This window comes from Cydia pomonella, chromosome 1 (assembly GCF_033807575.1).
Source record: "Cydia pomonella isolate Wapato2018A chromosome 1, ilCydPomo1, whole genome shotgun sequence".
Lineage (NCBI taxonomy): Eukaryota > Metazoa > Arthropoda > Insecta > Lepidoptera > Tortricidae > Cydia > Cydia pomonella.
In genome coordinates, this window is record NC_084703.1 from 10,483,002 (window position 1) to 10,503,087 (window position 20,086).

The 20,086-nt window shown below is 35.1% G+C and overlaps 1 protein-coding gene across 4 annotated transcripts in view; it reads left to right on the forward strand.

Annotated features, from left to right (window-relative positions):
• Positions 1 to 20,086, forward strand: part of LOC133534230 (carboxyl-terminal PDZ ligand of neuronal nitric oxide synthase protein) — a 201,798-nt gene that overhangs the window by 153,055 nt on the left and 28,657 nt on the right. The window contains exon 1 of one of the 4 annotated variants that reach the window (XM_061873466.1): positions 11,702 to 12,793. The exons of 2 other annotated variants lie outside the window; for them this stretch is intronic. In XM_061873466.1, the coding sequence (XP_061729450.1) occupies positions 11,942 to 12,793 (852 nt within the window). In that variant the 5' untranslated portion in view covers positions 11,702 to 11,941. Of the gene's footprint in view, positions 1 to 11,701; positions 12,794 to 20,086 lie in introns of those variants that run through there. One more of the 4 variants, XM_061873357.1, reaches the window with a different exon arrangement.

The following is a 20,086-nucleotide window of genomic DNA, read 5'->3' on the forward strand; positions in this document are numbered from 1 at the left end:
CGGGATTCGGCAAATATTCGTGATGGTGTATCTTTCGTTTCCCTTGGATAGAGAATATGTGTGGCGGCACCCTAAAATAAATACCAGATGAAGTTATAAACCGAAATAAACCAAATTAAAATATTAAAAAAATAATTTAGCTTATTCTAATAATCCTAATAGTTATAGATCATACTGTTGTTTAAAAGCTCACAAATTTTGTGCTCAAAAAAATTCATCGTTACATAAAACGCCACAGGACACAAATTAAAGGTGCTGCTCGCGGAGTAAATTACAATAAGTACGAGTAATAAAGGGCGTCGATAAGTCTAGTTATTATTCCATGATCTATCTAGCGCGAATTAATCTTTGGGAATCCACCCCGGAAAGTTTTTATTTCTGACGGTATTGATTGGGGCTTTCCTCAGGCCAGATGATGTGGCCAATGATGTGTCCGGCTTTGAGAATCCGGTGATATCAAGCCTTTACACGGATGAGTAAGAGTATTTTATTATTTTAGGGTCTGATTATTCAATCATCAGATAAAGTTATCTGTCAGGTATATATTGCACGCTCCCTTTCTATCACATACAAGAAGAAAAAGAGAGTGTCATATTTATCTGACAGATAAACTTTATCTAATGATTGAAAAATTTGACCTAGAAGCAAAATTTTTATTTCATGTTTCAATACTAGGCTGATTGCTGTAAATCATAATCAAAGTGGTATTAAATATATTTAATTTTATATGTGTAGATATTGTACGTTTTTAATTTTTCCTTAGCTCGTATGGTACAAGGTTGTTGTAGTAATTATGTAGGCGTATAAATAAATAGGCGGCTTTAATCAACATCAAACGAGAGCCTTCTGTGTTATTACGTAGTCTACGATGACTTAATGTTTCAACCTTCATTCACATTACGAGTAATATATTTTGCAGATCTCGTAAACTTTTGTGTCCGAGACGTTTCCATTCAACTTGGGAAAACAAAATTCATAAATAAGAAACGAGATTCAATAATACGCGATCCGATTTTATAATTAAGTAGCTAAGAACAAGTAAGAATTCGCAAAGAAAAGTTTGAGTGGCTAAATGGAATCCAATGCAAGGTAATTTACTTCTCAAGTGTAAAAGTCTATGAGAGAAGAGTCAATATTAGCCGAGCCACGGGAAAGGTTAGCCGCATGTAATTGCTTCTTCATGAAGGTGTCCTTAGAGACCTTTTAGAGTATATGGAATACTAAATGTGAACGATACAAAGGAATTAAATAATTACATTAGTACCTACGAGTCCTTAGCTTCAAAATAAGCGTCCGTTATAAAAGTGTGCGTGTCAACTCCGAGGCACAACTGGAGTTTATTCCTTACGAAAGATTATAAAATACATTATAAAATTTAAAACTGCGTTACGGTTCATTGCCCCTCATTAGGGAAAATGTGTTTTCTAATAAACCAAGGTTTTTGTCACATAGTTTTATTTTGCTATAACGGCAAATGGTGACCACATTTTTAAACATAAAATAATTACTTTATTAGAAAACACAATTCCCTAATGAGGTGCCACTGGTCCATCAACACAGTCTTAAGGTCAAAACTCCGCGTATTGACAGTTGTTATTTGTTGACATTGAATAAAGTTTCCGTGCAGCCGTTGCTAGGGGATGCGCAGCTTAAGTTGCGCACGATACATAACGTAACGTTTAATTTTACTCTTTATAAATGTTAATACCCCGGCTTATAGTGTATGAAAATCTATTCTTAAGGAGAAAACTCCTATAACTCCAGACAGCATTAAGTTTGTTATACTGGATGTCCGGTAATTAATGGATAACCTTCTAACCACCGACCTGGTCCAGATAATGGATTTTAAGTCTAGTAAAGTTTCATGGTCTTCGAGATAATCGAACTTTTCTTTCTTTAATCACCATCTAAGCCATATCTTTATTTTTAAAGATGTCAATAGCATGTGTTTGTACCATTTTAGAATCACCATGGTTTTTTTGTTTACCATTAGCGATGATTTTTTTAAAGAAAAAAATGATTGAAAGAATCGGTTTAGCCACCATTACGCTCTAAAACACGTACATCAAAATCAATATTGAGCAAAGACCAGGACGCGAAATCTCTTAAATTGTGTGGCCAGTAGTTGGTAGTTAAAGTGATAGAAAGCACCAAGAAAAGTGGTAAATAAAAAATGAATGCAAACCAGTGTAGTCAACTTTAAAAAAATAGTTTATCTAATACTAATTTTTAAATCGTATAACACATTGCTATTTACATCTTTACAAATAAAGATATTGCTTAGATTGCGATTAAATAAATAAATAGTCCCACAGTAAGCTCAATAAGGCTTGTATTGTGGGTACTTAGACAAAGATGACTGTAATATATAAATATTTATAACGAAATGTTTATAAAGAAAACACCCGACTCAGGAAGAAATAAGTAAGTATATATTAAGTATGGTGCTAACTATTAAAAAATAAATAAAAGTTCGATCATCTCGAAACCCATGAAAATTTTACTAGACCTAAGCAGCTAGCCAGGACCAGTTTAAAATGATTCGCTATACAAGTCGTTCGAATGGTTGGTGAATTATTTCGTCAGCTGTCCTGAAATTCGATAAATAATTATTAGTTATTTGTTTTACAAAGGAGAAAGTTGTTGTTAAACCCCTCGTTCTAATATTGATACCCGAGCAAGCGACAGATTCCAAAATTTAATTAGTTCGAAAATGGAATCTTGAGCGTTGCGAGGGTTTCAAGGCACAAGGGTTAAAATAACAAACTAAATTAATTCCAAATTAATTTATTAAATATTTATCACTCAAGTCATCATTTAAAAGTCAATTCTACCAGCCAACATAAGGGGGCTCTAATTACCAGTTCGCCGGATGATATCGGCCTGTCAGTTATTCGCAAAAGCTGACAATCGCAAACTCGACATTTGCATTTTATTCCTTTGCCACACATGCGGATAAAATGCAACTTCCTCATCTGTTTTTGAAGTACCAAGAGAGCCTTTACTAGCTGGTGTGGTGAAAATTAAATTTTAGGGCTTTAGATTTATTTAGGTACTAGTATTACTCAACATACAATTCATATGATATTACATTCATGCCAATTTAAGTAATAAGTACTATATTATGATAAATAAGTAGCAATGTTTGTAAGTGTACACCTAAAATAGATAGTTGATCAAAATTTTTATGATAGAAACGAATAAATAACAATATCAATGAATAATTATAGGTCAAATTACTTATTGAATATAATGGGTTTTCCAGTAAAAACTTTCTCAATCGGAGCTTTGATACCTATTGTGTCAGATGTTTCTATTCTAACAGGCCGATTCGGACATATACTGATATCAGAATGACATCTAACTGATCTCATTCACTTATCGTGAATTTTGCTCTACTTGTCTTTACACGTATTAGCGAGGGCGACACGCGATATAGCTAAATTTTATTCTAATGTCAGTGTACGTTCGAATTGGCCTCTTAGTTCTATAGATCATCGCAATATCGCATCGCTCATAATAAGTCGGACCGATAACACACGGGTTCTCTCTTGCAAGTGTTATGCGGCTTGGAACTGTTCCTAATCAACCTGTAAATCTGATATTTATAAACGCGTCTAATTAAACTATACGTTTACAAAACGAGTAAAATACTAATAATATATTGCTAAATAAACATTTTTGTGGTAAGAAATATTCAAACAAATTTATTGAGCTGTGTATTTTGTGAGATAAAACAGGATCTCGGAGAAGAGACACGATTAAATTGAGCTCTTGTCGGTATTTCGCCTGTTAGATGCGAGTAAACGCTGAGAACGGGTCGCGTGCGGCGCACACTGCACTGCACACAGCGGCCCGCGCGACTCACCTAAAATTTACCTTAAATTCTCAAATCTAAGAAGGGGCACGGCTGGTATTTCCACTTAATGCAGTTTTTTTTTATTTGAAGTTCTATCAGCAAACGATTATAAAAAATAATTATATATTATTAGGGAACTTTACCCACTAAATCAGGGTTTGTTTTTTCTCAGGGCTCACATAACAGAGATATTTTTACCTAAAAAAAATCGAGTTTTATAATTTCTTATCGCTAAAGATACACATGAAGACGGGTGTTTCTTTAGAAAAACTTGAGTTTAAGCTGATATAACAAAACACGTGCTCATTATTTTTTTATTTCAAAAAATAATGAGCACAATTTCAAACATATACTCAAACCAGCCATTAACTAGCAAGTTGCTTGAGCATCACTTTCTCTAGGAGCTAGATTTAATATTTTTTTAATACTTTGGAGGACAATTTCTCCCAATAAGCTGAGTTTGGGCAGCTAAAAAAAAATACGTGTCCGTTATTTTAGACCACTCTATAACATATATAAATATAAATCAAATCGGAAGCGGACAGTTGGTTACCTTTCCTTGTGAGTTATTTATAGTTTAGTTATAGTCGTAGCATATTTAATTGTCAGGTACCTTAGGACTTTAAGTAATATACCACTATTGTGTAATAGTTTACCAACACACGGAACAGTCTATTTAACAAAGCAATAAAAAATACTACATAAATCTAGGTACTTAATGTGTAGTCGGCAGTGTACACAATTTGCGAGAGACAAAGTGCCATTCGCTAGTAGTACGAGACACGAATTTGGACCATTACACAATAAAGGGAGTGAGAATTAGAAATTTCCACCATCCTTGAACGTAATTAACATAAACATCCTGTACATAACACATTTGCCTGGAGATTAACTAAGTGTAAACAGGAACAGTGTTCTAAGCTCTGGTATAATTATTATCTTAGCTGCTCGGGCCCTAATTGTTTTTGTTTAGTATTTTAACAGATTTAATATTGGCTCTATACTGGATGATTTCAATGATGCGGTATAAAATAAGTGACTCACAGGCCAATTCGAACGTGCACTGACATCAAACTGATATTTTAATGAAATTGGAATCATATTAGTTAGCTGTCACTCCTGCGTTCATTTCGCTCGGACAGACCAATATCATTCAAATATCGGTATGACGTCAGTGCACGTTCAAATAGTTCTGTCAGCTATGACAAGCAGCAATCGTAGACCTACATATCTACTTACTACGCCGTAGCAAGTAGCGTGTAAACTTTTAAAGGCGTAGTAGAGCAAGATCCCAGACCCGCCAGACCTTACTTATTTTCTCATGACTAAAATGTGTGGAATAATATAGTGTTACCAGGTATAGGTTAATTAAAATAATACCAACTTTTCTTAATATTCTCATGGCTGATTTTTAAGTATGTTTAAGAAAATATTGTTAAAAATTGATAATCAACATTGCCAGACCATTTCCGCCGGCGGTAACTTTTACCAGACGCTTTAAAGCTGTCTAAAAAATATTGTAACTTTTTTTACATTCTCATTCTTGATTTTTATATATGATACTCAGGGAACTATTACTATTACGTTTTGTAAATTGTTGATTATCCATTTTTAACAACATTTTCTAAAACATAATAGAAATCAGCTATGAGAACATTAAGTTAGTATTATTTTTACCAACCTTTAGCACTTTGTACCGGACAAATGGCCGTCGGACCAATATAGCAACTATGCTGACATTAAAAGTACATACTAACACTATACATTTATATTATCCCATACATTTTATTCAAGAGAAAATAAGTAAGGTCTGGCGGCTCTGGGATCTTGGACTATAGGTGTTACTCGTAAGCTATTAAGTAAATAATGACCAGACAAGCGGTAGGCTACCGAAGCCTACCGCTCGATTACTCTGATTCGCAAGTCTGACTCGTGCACCGAGGGTTCCGAACTAACTTTTTATTAACCCCAATTTCCTGCAGTTCATTAGAACGATTATTGGACAAATACCCGAAGCCAACTCAATCAAGAAACTTTTTGACCAGACTCGAACCCTTCTCCTCGAGACTCGACCTCATTCATTTAGGAAAAATCTTAACAAGGCATCCGTGGGTACAGCGCCATCACAACGGTAATCTGGGTCACTAATTTGCGCTACGTAAAAACTTTTTATTTGTTTATACTTTAGTGTCCCACTGCTGGTCAACGGCCTCCCCTCGTTTTCTCCATTCAACCCTGTCATCGGCATTTTCTCGCCATTTTGGGTAGAATGCGTCCAAGTCGTCCCGCCATCTAACCTTACATTGGTCAACTAAATTGAATTCAAGATTTTATTATGAAGGTAGAAAAAAACATGCAGTTTCATATGTTACTACACTTGACCTAGCAACTAGTAACCATTAGACTTTTATATTTTACGTCCTGATAATACAAAATTTAATAATATGGCCACAAAGTGATCCTACATAAACATTACCATAGATAATTATGAATGTATCTGTTGTGTCTCCCAGCACGTGTCAATCCTGTTAATATACTTATCAGTGCGGAAAGAAAATAGTCGTGAAATGTCCCATACATTACATCCCATCGAATACATTCTACGACTCTTCTGTTTTCGCACAGACTACCTATAATTATAGTGTTGATGGCCGCTCTATGGAAACGAAGCGAAATCTTGGTAGTTTATAAATAAAATGTTTATTTCGGTTCGTGCTGATGTCACAATAATAATTTCCAATTATTTATGATCATGTCTTGTCATATGAAAGATAATAAAGTTGAGATCAAAGAAGGCCAGTTTCTATTATATATCCCTGTGCCTACTCGTAAATATAACGTCTCGATTAAATAAGGATCCCATAATACAGACACGATATTTTTGACTCGAATACGCGAAACTAAAAAGGAGGATCATAGTTTTTAACAGTCTTTCATTAAAGTCTGTCATACTATTTTCTGACACCATTAATACATACTATTAGAAGTATTAGAACAAATTAAATTATTTTTAGAAAATATTTTAATTTGTTTTTATTTCAAGTAGAAACACTATTGTATAAATTATAAACTGAAATAAATGTCATATACTAAGAAAAAAAACATTATTATTATTTCAGTTTACCATTAATACATGTTTATTCATGCAGACCTATCAGTTCCGTTTCATGACCTCTTAGATTAATGTACCTGTATGGTATAATATAAACTTAACTGATTGCGTTAAAACAGTAGGAAATATGTTTCAGAAAACTCCGTTAATCACCACAAACTAATTAAAAGCACGGAAGATCCCCTAAGATTATTACCGGCGGCTGCGGTACCAATATAATATGCAGTTAATAATTAAATTTGCGATTACTTAAAACAACATGGCGTCAGGTATCGTGATTTATCTCGGCAATTACGAAACTCATGAAAGTATTGTTTGGTGAACTGGTTATTCATGGCATCGACTTAATTTCTGTAGTTGCCGTTACACGATTGGTAAACTTTTATAGCAGTAAAAATCGTATCAAAGATGTCTCTATTTAAATAAACATTTTCATTGTTCGTTGGGCCGATTCAAGCCTCTACATTTTCCATTTTGCGATTTTTCGATTGATTCTTAGTTTTTTATTTTAAACGGTAATACGACATTATAGAATATGTTAGCTCAAAAGCAAATTCACTACACGCGAGGTATCGGGATGAGCGCGAGTTTCGGAAAGCAAGCAAGCGCCGAATGTTCCGATTTTATTGTTTAACGGTGGGTCAATTTAAGACGATATTCTTCAATAACTATGTTGTGTACTCTTTAAGTCAGGAGATTTCAAGGGATTAACTAGTCAACGAATCTCGCGGGTAGTGTTGATGTCTCTAAATTTGGCAGCAATATCCGGTGCGATCGAAGGATTTCACGGAATTTGCCTAGTTGTATCCGGGAACATTGCACGACAAGGATCGGAGGCCAATTCGAGCGTACACTTGACATAAACACGATATCTAAATAATGTCAGTTATCGTGCATCCGCGCGTTCATTTCACCCGGGCTTGTCCGTACATGTATTAGTACGAGCGAGACGCACGGGCGAATGATAACTAACTAAAATCATTCAGTTATCATTTTGATAGCTAGCAAGTGTGCGTTAGAATTCTGTAGCGACGAGCCGGTGTCAAGCGCCGTGCGACTGAACTGACGTTCTTAGGCCCTGCTGAGATTTCTTTATCTGCCTGTCTATTCCTCGAATATCAAGAGCGATAGCGAGGCAGATAAATATATTTCGATTTTCGTTTTTCTCTGTAGGACCTCTGTATTGTGTCGCGTAATAGTTGTGCCCATATACTCGTAGTGAATATATTGCTTTACTGAAAACGATACGAGTACACCACCGCTAGTGTAATTAATGAAGTGCAAGTGTCTACAGAGTGGCGTCGACGGAGTGTTCCCGAGTAGTTAATGGCCAGCCGTCGTCGGCTAGCCGGTTTGTTTATAGGTAAACTCTTAAATCAGAGTGCGAACACTACTCCGCGCGCTTGTCAATTTGCTGCCTGGAAATCGCTTGTTACAATAAATACTCCCTAAAACTCGTAGTTAGATTGATCAGTTTTCATGTATGTTTTTGATTAAATTATATTATTAATTATAGAAAGGGACAATCGCGTATACTTAAGTTGGATTTTACTTCCGAAGTTCCGATGACATCGTTGTCCCCGTGCGCGGTCTGAAAAAGACTGGCTAAAATTGACATCAACATGTTCTAGTTGCGCAAATTTTTTTCGAACTACCCGCACTTGGCCTTGTTTATGAACTTGAACTTTATGAACACTAGAGGGATGTCAATCGCTCGACACGCAACACTAACAATATTCGATTTTTCAACCGTCGATATTCCTTTCCGCTTACATTTACTAATAACTGGATTCCATGTGGATGGTACTCATGGGACCCTAACACCCTAGTCCTGATTGGAATTGGAATATTAAGGTAAGTGAGGTAAATTTCAAAACTTAATTTTATAATTAATAATAGATGGTCTTGTTGTCTGTATGTTCGTATGTAACGGTTCTTATTTATTTAAATGATAATACTTAAAATACAGTAATTAGGGACGAGCTCTCTTACACTAATTAAATTTTATATAATTCTGTATAATTTAGTAGCAGATAATTGATCGGTAACTGGTGCACTTATACTTAAAAAAAAGAGCAGAATAAACATCTGTGTAAAATCTTTAATATTTAAATTACTAACTGTTGAATAATAAAAAGCACTGAACAATAACTAGGTGCTTCACTTTAGGATTCATCTTTTTGCAAGCGCACTCCAGTTTTTAATCTCAGGTTTATCGCAAAGCCTTTGGCGTAAACAAAGACTCGAGTTAAACGGTTAACTTCCAAGGGTAGAAGAACAATCAAATCCTGGAAACTGACATTGAAAACCATTACATCATTTAAAATGTAATGTTCTTGTTAATTTAACACTCCTTAATCTTAGGACCATATCATTTTTCTCGCACAAAAGGTGATTATTCTTTTTTTCTTTTTATAAAGTACCTAAACATAGAGATATGCAGCGCTAATATTGCTCAAGAGATCTTACTCGAAAACGTAACTTTAGTGAGTTCTTAGTGAGTTTCATTAGTTCGCGACGCCATTGTTTATAGACAATAATAAATCACCGATTCCTCTTCGAACTCGACTTTTATAATCAATTACCGGTCTCGATCATCGTTCTTGAATGCCATAAATATTCTAGCTACACTTTTTAGAATCTTGAATTCTGTTTAAATAGGTAATAGTTTACACTACATGTTACTCAGAGATTCTGTTGTTGGATCTGGGGTAGGTAGATACGAATATTTTGTATATGTGTACACTCGGTTGCAACTGGACCAGAAGGAAGAAAAGTAAATAGTACCGTGGCTTTTTTACCGATATATTATGGCGGAAACCGATTACGGAGTCGACTACGCATGAATGCGAATGCTACGAACGTTGTAACTACCTATGAAAGCAAATTTTAATATCAACACGGATCAAGGTTTCATGGGTCCTGATCCGTTTCGCGTAAAATACTCAATACACGTGTTAATTATTCTTGCTTCATGAAAATAATTGAATTGAATCGGTGTTCAGTTTTCCCTGTTATTTCCAATGCCCATTGCCTCCAATAAATTTTGTATTTAAAGTTACATACCTGATCTTATTAGATCCATACCTAATTAAGTATAGACAAATGGACCCTATACTCAAGATAAGGAAATATAGTTAATTTTTCAAGTAGGAATATTACAAATATTACAATGTGCTTATGAACATCAAATAAAGCTACGCCGGCCCGGCCTCCAAACCTATCCTAACTCTACCACTTCTGACCGAAAAGATTTAAATCCTTCCTAAATTATAGGAGGGTATCACGATATGGAACCGGCGAAAAACTCTGCGCGACATTTTCAAAATATTACATCTTATAATTAACATGCATAAAAATAAAAAAATACAATTTAAACTAACATAGAGTAGGTAGAGGTACTTTCATTTATACAAATTTGATGCACTAAGTATAGCTTAATGCAGGACGTTATACCCAACTAGGGATACAATTCATTTACGCAAATACATTATTTCTTTGAGGCGTTGAGTTCGGTAAACAATCCGAACCACAGACCTAATGTTTATTTGTGCTATTCCAATAAAACACGAATACCAAATAAAAGCGACTCGGAGTTTCAGCGAAACCAACACAGTGATAAAATTGCCTAAGCTCGCGCAACCAATGGCAACACACGGTCTGGTAAGAGGTAGTTGCACGTATTGACCTTATCAAGCTAGTCTCAGGATTCAAGTGTAAATAAGTGAAAGTTCAAGCACGTGAAGACAGATCAATAACTTCAGAAGACAAAATAAATATAAGAAGTTGCGTTTGATTCTGTTTGAATCTCATTACGAAACAAACAGGCCATTTAGAACATGCAGTGACATCAAACCGATATTAGAATGATATTCGAATCATATCAGTTAGCTGTTATACACGTTCGAATTGGCCTGAAACTACCTGATGAGGGTTACATGTTTGAAATCGATTATTTTATTGTAATAACATAAAATGCATACAGTCACTATGACCAATAAAATCAAAACATAGTTAATATTTATAAGGGTTATAATATAATAATGTTACGAGCCACAACACTGAATGGGACCGACGAGCATCTATGTATAAACATAATTAATATATCTGATACCAATACTCAAAGTTACAGCTCCTATGTTTGTTTGGCTGAGTGAAACGCAAAATGTCTTCACGTCTGCCAATAGTCTGTAGTTTAAACACACAAATTAAATGTGATGTTGAAAATTGTAATGGGTTTTCTTTGGCTTACAATTGTTTGCGTTCAGTTATAAATATTCAATGAGTCTATTTTCTTAGCTTAGTTATCATGAGCTATTTAGCTAAGGTAAAGGTAATATAACCTTTCAATCCTTAAAAATTAGTAGGTACGCCTATTTTTCTTCTAAAGAATCTAATAAATTATTTATAATATGTTTTTGACGATGTATTTGACGACCGGTCTGACCTAGTGGGTAGTGACTCTGCCTATGAAGCCGATGGTCCTGGGTTCGAATCCCGGTAAGGGTTTTTAATTGTGTGATGAGCACAGATATTTGTTCCTGAATCATGGATGTCTCCATATATTTAAGTATTTGTATATTACATTTATATATATCGTTGTGTGAGTACCCACAACACAAGCCTTCTTGGCTTACTATGGGACTTAGTCAATTTGTGTAGATTAAGTTATTTTCAACATCAAAGACAAAGTGCCATATAATTTCGCGATAGGTACCTTGAGAATTTGTTTCTAAACATTATTACAATAGTCGCTAAGAGTTCTCCAAAGTTTAAGAGCGCGAAAGTAAATCACAAAAAGGTTTTTCATCTTTCGACTTAAGAAACTTTAATCAAAACCCGTAATCTTTTAATGCCATTATTTGGGGAGAGTTATTTGAAAGGGGTGAGAAAATAATGAGACTCGATCAATCACTTTTGACAAGTTTAGGTTAAAAAAGTGGGTTAACTTAATCAGTTTATCAATAACTATGACAGAAGTGTACCGCGGCATTACGCGGACGTGTTTATTTGCGGTGCAACTACAGGCGCGAGCGCAACCACGTTGCCGCTACTTCAGTAGGCCCGCGAGGAGCCGAACGAAACGCGCGTCGCTTACGCGCGCAACCACGCAATCTATTCACCCGGACACATCTCGTGCTAGTTTAGCAGCAGTAGTCAATCGCGACATGGCGCATCACCCTGAACATGGTAAACAAAGACGAAATGACCACTTGCTAAAAAATTTACCTACAGAGGTACTACTGAAAGCAAGAAGTACACTGTTTTCGCTGAGTGGTGCACTAAAATCTAAACAAGACCACAACACAACGACGTTGAAACACGAGTCAAAGAACAAAAAGAACCAAAACTTGAAAAATAGTCGATCAGAACCAGAATTTAGAGAGTTACACTCCAATAGACGAAGGAGCCGCGCCGACGGTGGTGGTCCTAAAGATTATGCAGGTGCGAGGCCGAGACCAAAATCAGTAGGACCCATGAAATTATATGACAATGAAGAGGAATTCCAAGGTATAAGTGAACATAAAGAAACGCCATCGCGGTTAAGGCAGTTCGATTCCACGGAAGACGTTTGTGTTCAGTCCCGACTTGTGATACCAGTAATTGATAGATTCGGTAGTCAAGAGATACAAGACATTAGTGAAAGACCCCGAAAAAAACTCTCATTTCGTGAACCGGAAATAGTTCCCAGTGGTATTCTTACATTAGGTAGATCAAACAAACATATGGGTGTCAATAGTCTAACACGCAAACCCAACAGATTATCTTTGCGCGCTGAAGTGCATTCTTCAAGCTTAAATGGCCTTGATTCTGATTTAGAGGTGAGAATTATACCTTATTTAGGTAAGTGAATTTTCATTTAAATTAATTTAATGGAAAAAGTGTCCAGACAACACCCATTCTTTTGAATTTTTTTCATATTAATTGTGAGGCAGGAGGCCGATCTTTGAATTTCGACCGCTCTGTTTCGTGTGGCTCCCTTCAATATATCTCCACTACTAGACATTTAAATTCTACTAATAGAATTGAAAACGAATGGTCAATACCACTAGATTCCCAATTTCTATTGCTCATATTTCAATAATATCAATTAGCCGTATTCCACAGATTTTCAGTGACAAAATTGAGCACTCGAATTTTAAAAACCGGCCCCCAAATACCAAATGTATAGTAGACCCCTAAAAATAAAAACCGGACAAATGCGAGTTGGACTCACCCACCGAGGGTTCCGTACTTTTTAGTATTTGTTGTTATAGCAGCAACAGAAATAGATCATCTCTGAAAATTTCAACTGTTTAGGTATCACGGTTCAAAAAATACAGCCTAGTGACAGACAGGCAGATGGACGGAAAGCGGAGTCTTAGTAATAGGGACCCTTTGGGTCCGGAACCCTAAAAACTATATTATACTACTACTTAATTCATTTTTGTTATATTTTTTCGTTTCTATCATATTTTTGCTTTATTGGTACGGATATTACTACAACAAAATAACCAATACAACATTTACGGCCAGTAATTTAAACTTAACGGTAATCAGGTATATAATATTTAAGGATTGTTCTGTTGCCGGTCTGCAACCTAATCCATCTGATCAACCAACGCAGAGGGATAAGCTTGGGACTAGACCAGTTTCCACGCGATGTTTTCCATGACCAAAAAGCATATACATATCAAAAAATCTTCCTCGTGTAAAATTGTGACCAAATTTTTATTTTTATTAATATTCCGAATAATGAACTCTGTTTAAAAAATCCCAATAAATTTAAACCCTTTTCCTCGATGATTCTGTTGCAAAACACGTGGTCGGTAACAGCTAGATTTTCAACGACACTTTATAATGATGAACATTTTCTAGTTTTGCCCTTGCACGAGCAAGGTCGCGTCTCCAGTTTAACTCCATGGGATAATTGACCTGCTGCACATAAAATGAAATTGAATCCGTCTGAGGTACCACTAGCGAGGATGTGTGAATGAAGCTCTGACATTTAGCGAGCCAAAGACATCGACACTCGGTCACGTCGGTGTCACGCCAGAGCATTGCCTCACGTTTATTTTGACTCGCCTTGTCCGCATCCAAGGATTATTACGCTTTGCGGAAACGACAATTTTTTATAAATGTCTCTAGTAACTTTTTACGCATTTATTCCACTCGATCTTACGTCAAAAGCAACATTTCCGTCGTCGGTCCCATTTATTATCTGGAAATCTTTAGTTAACTATGTGTTATGAGAGATATTTTGGAACTGCCGCCAACGTGTGAAATTGCGCTTTAGAGTCGTTACTAAAACCGCGTCTCGGCATCATTAATTCTGTCGGTGCGTTTTGTTTACGTTGAACACAAAAAAATCAACACAAGTGCTAATGTAGTGAGATCGAAATGGGTTTGCCAAGTCGACCATTGAAGATGGACGTTTTCAGACCCGACTCCGATGTCTGCCTATCAATAGCTTGCGCTTTGTTCCTATCCACTCTCAATATCATTTGGAATTATTTATATCAATAGTAGTGGTATCCTCCAACAATTTGTTTAAATATCGCAATAGTTGAATTAAATTTGACTTTTGGAGAGCAATTAACTTTGCATTGATGTTATGTTTAGCTTAATGATAAAATTGATAAAAAATATTTACTTTCTTGATTGGCCACTAAAGCCACAAAAGTAGAGTTAGTACGAGTACTACTAGTATATTAGTATACTTAACTAACCCGTTTGCCGCTAATCCCGACAAATTGTAGTTACGTCTTAAGAGCCATTGGCCAATGCTCTACAGCGTGAGCAATCTACAGGCTACGACGTAGCGCTAGTTTAGCAGTGAATGAGTTCAGTGTTACAACAATTAATTTCTTTCTTATTCGGATTTGAATAAAAATTATAAATTTATAATAAATTTCGAACAAAATTAATAAAATTCAAATATTACGAGTATGTTGTATCACATTAATTACTCAATAGCAAGTGACTGTTTATTAAAGTAATGACTTGTACTTAATTCCTTTTTTTGTGACACTAATAAGAATAGTAGATTATTGCAGAGACCGGGAAACAGCAATTCGTGATGGGTTTCGATTTTATCGGACAAAGTGAACGATTCCACGAATTGCTATTCCTATATAATGTTTTTTTCCAGGGAAATAAGGTAAAATAAACATTAGTAAAGCATTAAGCATCACTAAAGTCGAACCTTCGTATCAAAAAACGTCAAAAACAATATCCCTCTTTAAATTTTTTTTAAGTTAAAGGCACAACCATAGTACTATTCAGTACCATTTAATATTGGTTAATTCAATATAATTGTGCAATAAAACATAAAAATATGCATTAAAAGGAGTATGTTCACCCCTTAGATCCTTAAAAAAAATTGTTATGTATGTCTTGGATTTTATTAAGCACTTTGTATTCGCACAATCTTTCACGCGGTTTTGTGAGAACGAGACATGTAAGGTCGTTTATTTTGCTATCTCAATCTATCCTATAGCTTGTAATGTTAACTGACCGCGTCGTGTAGACGCGGTTCGCGGCTATTGACTAATTGAATGTTTGCATTTGTTTTTCTTAGTAGATATATGTTTTTAAGAGTAGAAAACAATACAGTGATGAACTCCCCGTCCGCTAAAACAAGAAATTAATGATTTGGTATTTTATTATTATTTGAATTTAATAATAAAGAAGAATTACCCGTACTATTATGCTACAATAAATAAATAAATATTATAGGACATTATTACACAAATTGACTAAGTCCCACAGTAAGCTCAATAAGGCTTGTGTTGAGGGTACTTATTAGACAACGATATGTATAATATATAAATATTTATAAATACTTAAATACATAGAAAACACCCATGACTCAGGAACAAATATTCATGCTCATCACACGAATAAATGCCCTTACCAGGATTTGAACCTGGGACCATCGGCTTCGTAGGCAGGGTCCCACAAGGCCAAACCGGTCGTTGAACATCAAACAATAACGTGAACATTTCCGAGCACATTGGAGAAAACAATACCTAGTTATTAGGTAAACGTCCGCTATTATGTAGAAGGTATACACATAGGTGATCAGCAACAAAATATAAGGCCAGTCTTACATTGCACACGATGAGCGCACTAACTAGTCTCGTACTATACATTATACCGACGTACAGCGAGATGCAGGATGACATTCGCGCCAAATGTCTCATTAAATCTGTCAGCCATTGAGTGCTTTAAACACGTCAAGTACAAATCATTTCTCATATTTACTTTTGTCGCGGTTCAATACAGATTTCGATTCTGCGTAAAGTAGGAAAGTTTCCTTTAATTAGTACGTTTTTTTGGGTACAAAGCCGGGGTCTATTGGACTGGCTGATGAGCTTCTGAGTGAATAAACTGCTGTGTCAAGATCATTCAAGAGGAAGTTTCTCTTTATTTTTCAATTAGATGCTTCCCTTGTGTTGAATTTGCAAAAAGACAAGTCTATTTAGAGAAGCATTTAAACGTGTTCTCATACCTATCTTCTATCTATCTTATTAAAATTTGCTTTATTGTGGGTAATTTCTATTATTGGATACATAATAAAGATTACCTTGTAAAAATCTACGTAACGGCACAGTTTTTGCTTGAGCAACAGATATAAATAATCATTTGTGTTGTAAGCATTCAATTGGGCATGCAATATCTGCAGAATCGTCGTGGAGAAATCAGCTAAAGAAAGAATAAATTATTAATGCCGTCATTTTGTTACATATTTTACTCGTATTACTGATAGTGATAATTATATACGCGTTTCAATCTATGGGTTACTTTGTAAATCCTGGTTTTGCAGCGCTGCATGTATGGCCAAAAAACATTATTTTATGCTTCTTTTGTAAAGAGACTGCTTTTGAAACACGTTTTCTAGGATAGTTTTGAAAACACGTTTTCGGGTTTACCGTGTTCCATCCACATTGGGGTTAAAGAGGGTCTAGCATTAGCTATACTTTTTACAAAAACATTTTATTATCGGAGCACTCGTAAACCCGCGCGTGCGCCTTTACGACGGGCGCGTCGCGCCGCAGCACGTACGGAAGCTCTCCTCCACCACGGCATCGGCATTTCTTTGACCCCACTATGACGGCTACAGAAATAGAATGATGTCGTGTGCGTCGAGAGGAGCCAACTATGATTGACGCAGAGGTCATTATTCAAGCTGATAATATTGATAATAATATTTGTTTACGGAAGGATTATGATACTGATATTTGTTATTGATAGCGGCAACGCATCCGTTAGATAATGCATGTAAACGTATATTTTTTTACTTTTTGTTAATTATGCTCATGTTGATTTATTTTACCACATATGAAGACATGCACTTTTCATAATTTTTCCTTTCTGGGAGCATGATAGTGCCCCCGCCAAAACGAGCAAAGCGAAGAGCACTACCTACCTTTTCTCGAAGCGCTTCGTCCTTTTTTTTGAACCCTCATATCTTGGGTTCGCATTATACCAGATAAACAGAATTCACGGGATACGAGGATATTCGTGTAATGTCAATAGTAGACTTGTTAAGCATAAAAAAATTCAATTGTATAGCTCTCATGCTTTAGATTTTATTCATATCTAAAAAGGTTTGTAGGTAGTTTTGTTTATGGGGAAGGATACAGAATATTTCGTCGTCGATAGGCGAAAAAGTGATTAAAGTTTGTATGAGTAATCAGTAAAAAAAAGCAGATTGTATAAAATGTGCCCTCAGATCCGTATTTCAAGATTTTTAATAGTAAATCACCACCAACCTTTTAAATTAGGGGATCGAAGATTGTCATAAGTGACTTACAAAAAGAAGTGAAAACCTATCAAAAAACATTTTCATGTAAAATTTTCCAAAGACTAAGCCATATGGCTCGCACTGTCAAAAAGTTATCAGATCTCTTGTAGAGCCAAGCTTCTAACTCTACAAGCCCTATCTTCACAAACTCTACACCTTAGTCAATATATGTGGCTTGGCCGTTTCGTAACAAGAAGTATTGCGTATATATTAAAACATAATTAGTGGATACATTTTTCACCTTACGCCCATGTGACGGTAGCGTGTGTAACAGTTATAACAGTCCGCATCAGAAGAAGCTGTCTACATATCTAACACTAACAAAATGTGTACTAATTTCTAATAGCTTCGCAAAGACGATATAATACCTCCGCGTTTTATTATCTAAATTGTTTCAATTATAAAACTTTCAAATCTTTTTTGACCCCTTCAAGGAAAAAATAAGAAATGTAGTACATTTATATACTTTTTAATATAACGAATCTTTGTGGTCTTGTCTGTTCTGTACTAGGTTTAGAATGTTAGTTTAAGTCATATAGTTCAAAATTATTTTGATGATATTATATTAAACAAACGTCTTGAGAGGTGAGAGATCGAGTTTCACCGGTAGGTAATCTGTGTGAGAATACATATATAATACACAAGTAAGCAAATATCTTAATCTAGTATTAGTAGTATTTGATAAACAGAACGTAATATATTTGTTTAGACTGGTGGTTAGATGCGATTACATGTATTATTTATTTATTTATTATTAACATAAAAAGATACATCTTATACAGATACGGAGTCCAACAAAACAGTTTACACGGCTTGACTGTGGTTTATACGGTTTGACTGTGGATAAAAATTACTATTAACTATTTGAAAGATCTAACTATGTAAACCTAATTTTAAATGAATCCATTGCAATCTCAACTACCGGATTTCGTAACAAATATCTAATTCGGTTACCTGATTATTTTAATATGTACACTCCCGGCCAAAAGTATAGAAACAAACTTTTATTTTAATAGAAAAGTTTGATTTTTTAAGCGATGTAATATATACTACTCAATAGAAACAAAATGGTAAATATAAGTTGTAGCTATGATATTTGCCAGTTCAACATTTTTCAAAGCAATTAAAAGGTTATAATTATGTTACTTTTTCCTAATTTTTTTTATGTTTTTGACAATATTTCAGGATGTTTTGATATTTTGCGAGTACTTTTAATCTTTTGTGGTTACTTCATGTAAATTTTAGGTTACAATTACAAAAAAAGAAACATATATTAAAGAAAATAACCTTGTTTCCATACTTTTGGCCTTGAGTGTACTTACATATTCAAATAATCCGTAGTTACTTAGTAAGACGTTTATATGTAGATTTGTGACTTTTCTGTATAATGGCCAATCTTAGGTAGTTACTAATAGACGGATATTAAAACAGTTTTGTAATTTATATTGTAATTCTAGGTAGCTTCCTTCTCCGCCTACATGCGGGCCCTAAATAATTAAAACTTAGGCAAGGCCGGATCCTGTTTACTAACAACTTGATGAAAGCTAAACTTTAGTCGGGACATCCCTCATCTACCGCCAAACTAACGTCGATTCCTATTAGAAAGTTCGATCGAACGTTCCTCGTTCTTGTTCTTACTTCACTTGACATAAGTCACACAGTATCTTAATAAAAAAATGTTTGAAACAAATTAACATACTCGTAGTTAATTAATTTTTAATTTATGTTTTTTATCTGGATTATATTCTCGTCTGGCCATTTAGAGAGTGGAGGCAGAATTATACTTAAAGCTAATATATGGCATATTGTTGTGAGCGTGACTGCTCTCTCTGAATGAGAGAATTGCACTTCAGACGTGTTTTCACTGAATTAACGGGTACGAAACAGTTAATTTAAGATTAAATTAGCAGTTCAAAATGATTGGATTGATACGGTTTAATCTTTATCCAAATTTTCCTAAAAACAAAAGGTAAGCAGCTTTTTTCTTGCCTGTTTGAGTGTCCCACTGCTGGGCCAATCCAATATTTTATTGATCCCACTCTAGAATAAATTAGGTACTTGTGTTAATTACAATACAATACAAATACTATTTATTGCACACCTCAATAAATAAATAAAACCGGACAAGTGCGAGTCGGACTCGCCCACCATACGTTTTATGTATTTTTTTGTTATAGCGGCAACAGCAATACATCATCTGTGAAAATTTCAACGGTCTAGCTATCACGGTTCTTGAGCTACAGGCTGGTGACAGACGTATGGACAGCGGAGTCTTAGTAATTACCCATTGGGTACGGAACCCTAATAACAATACAGAGAGAAAACA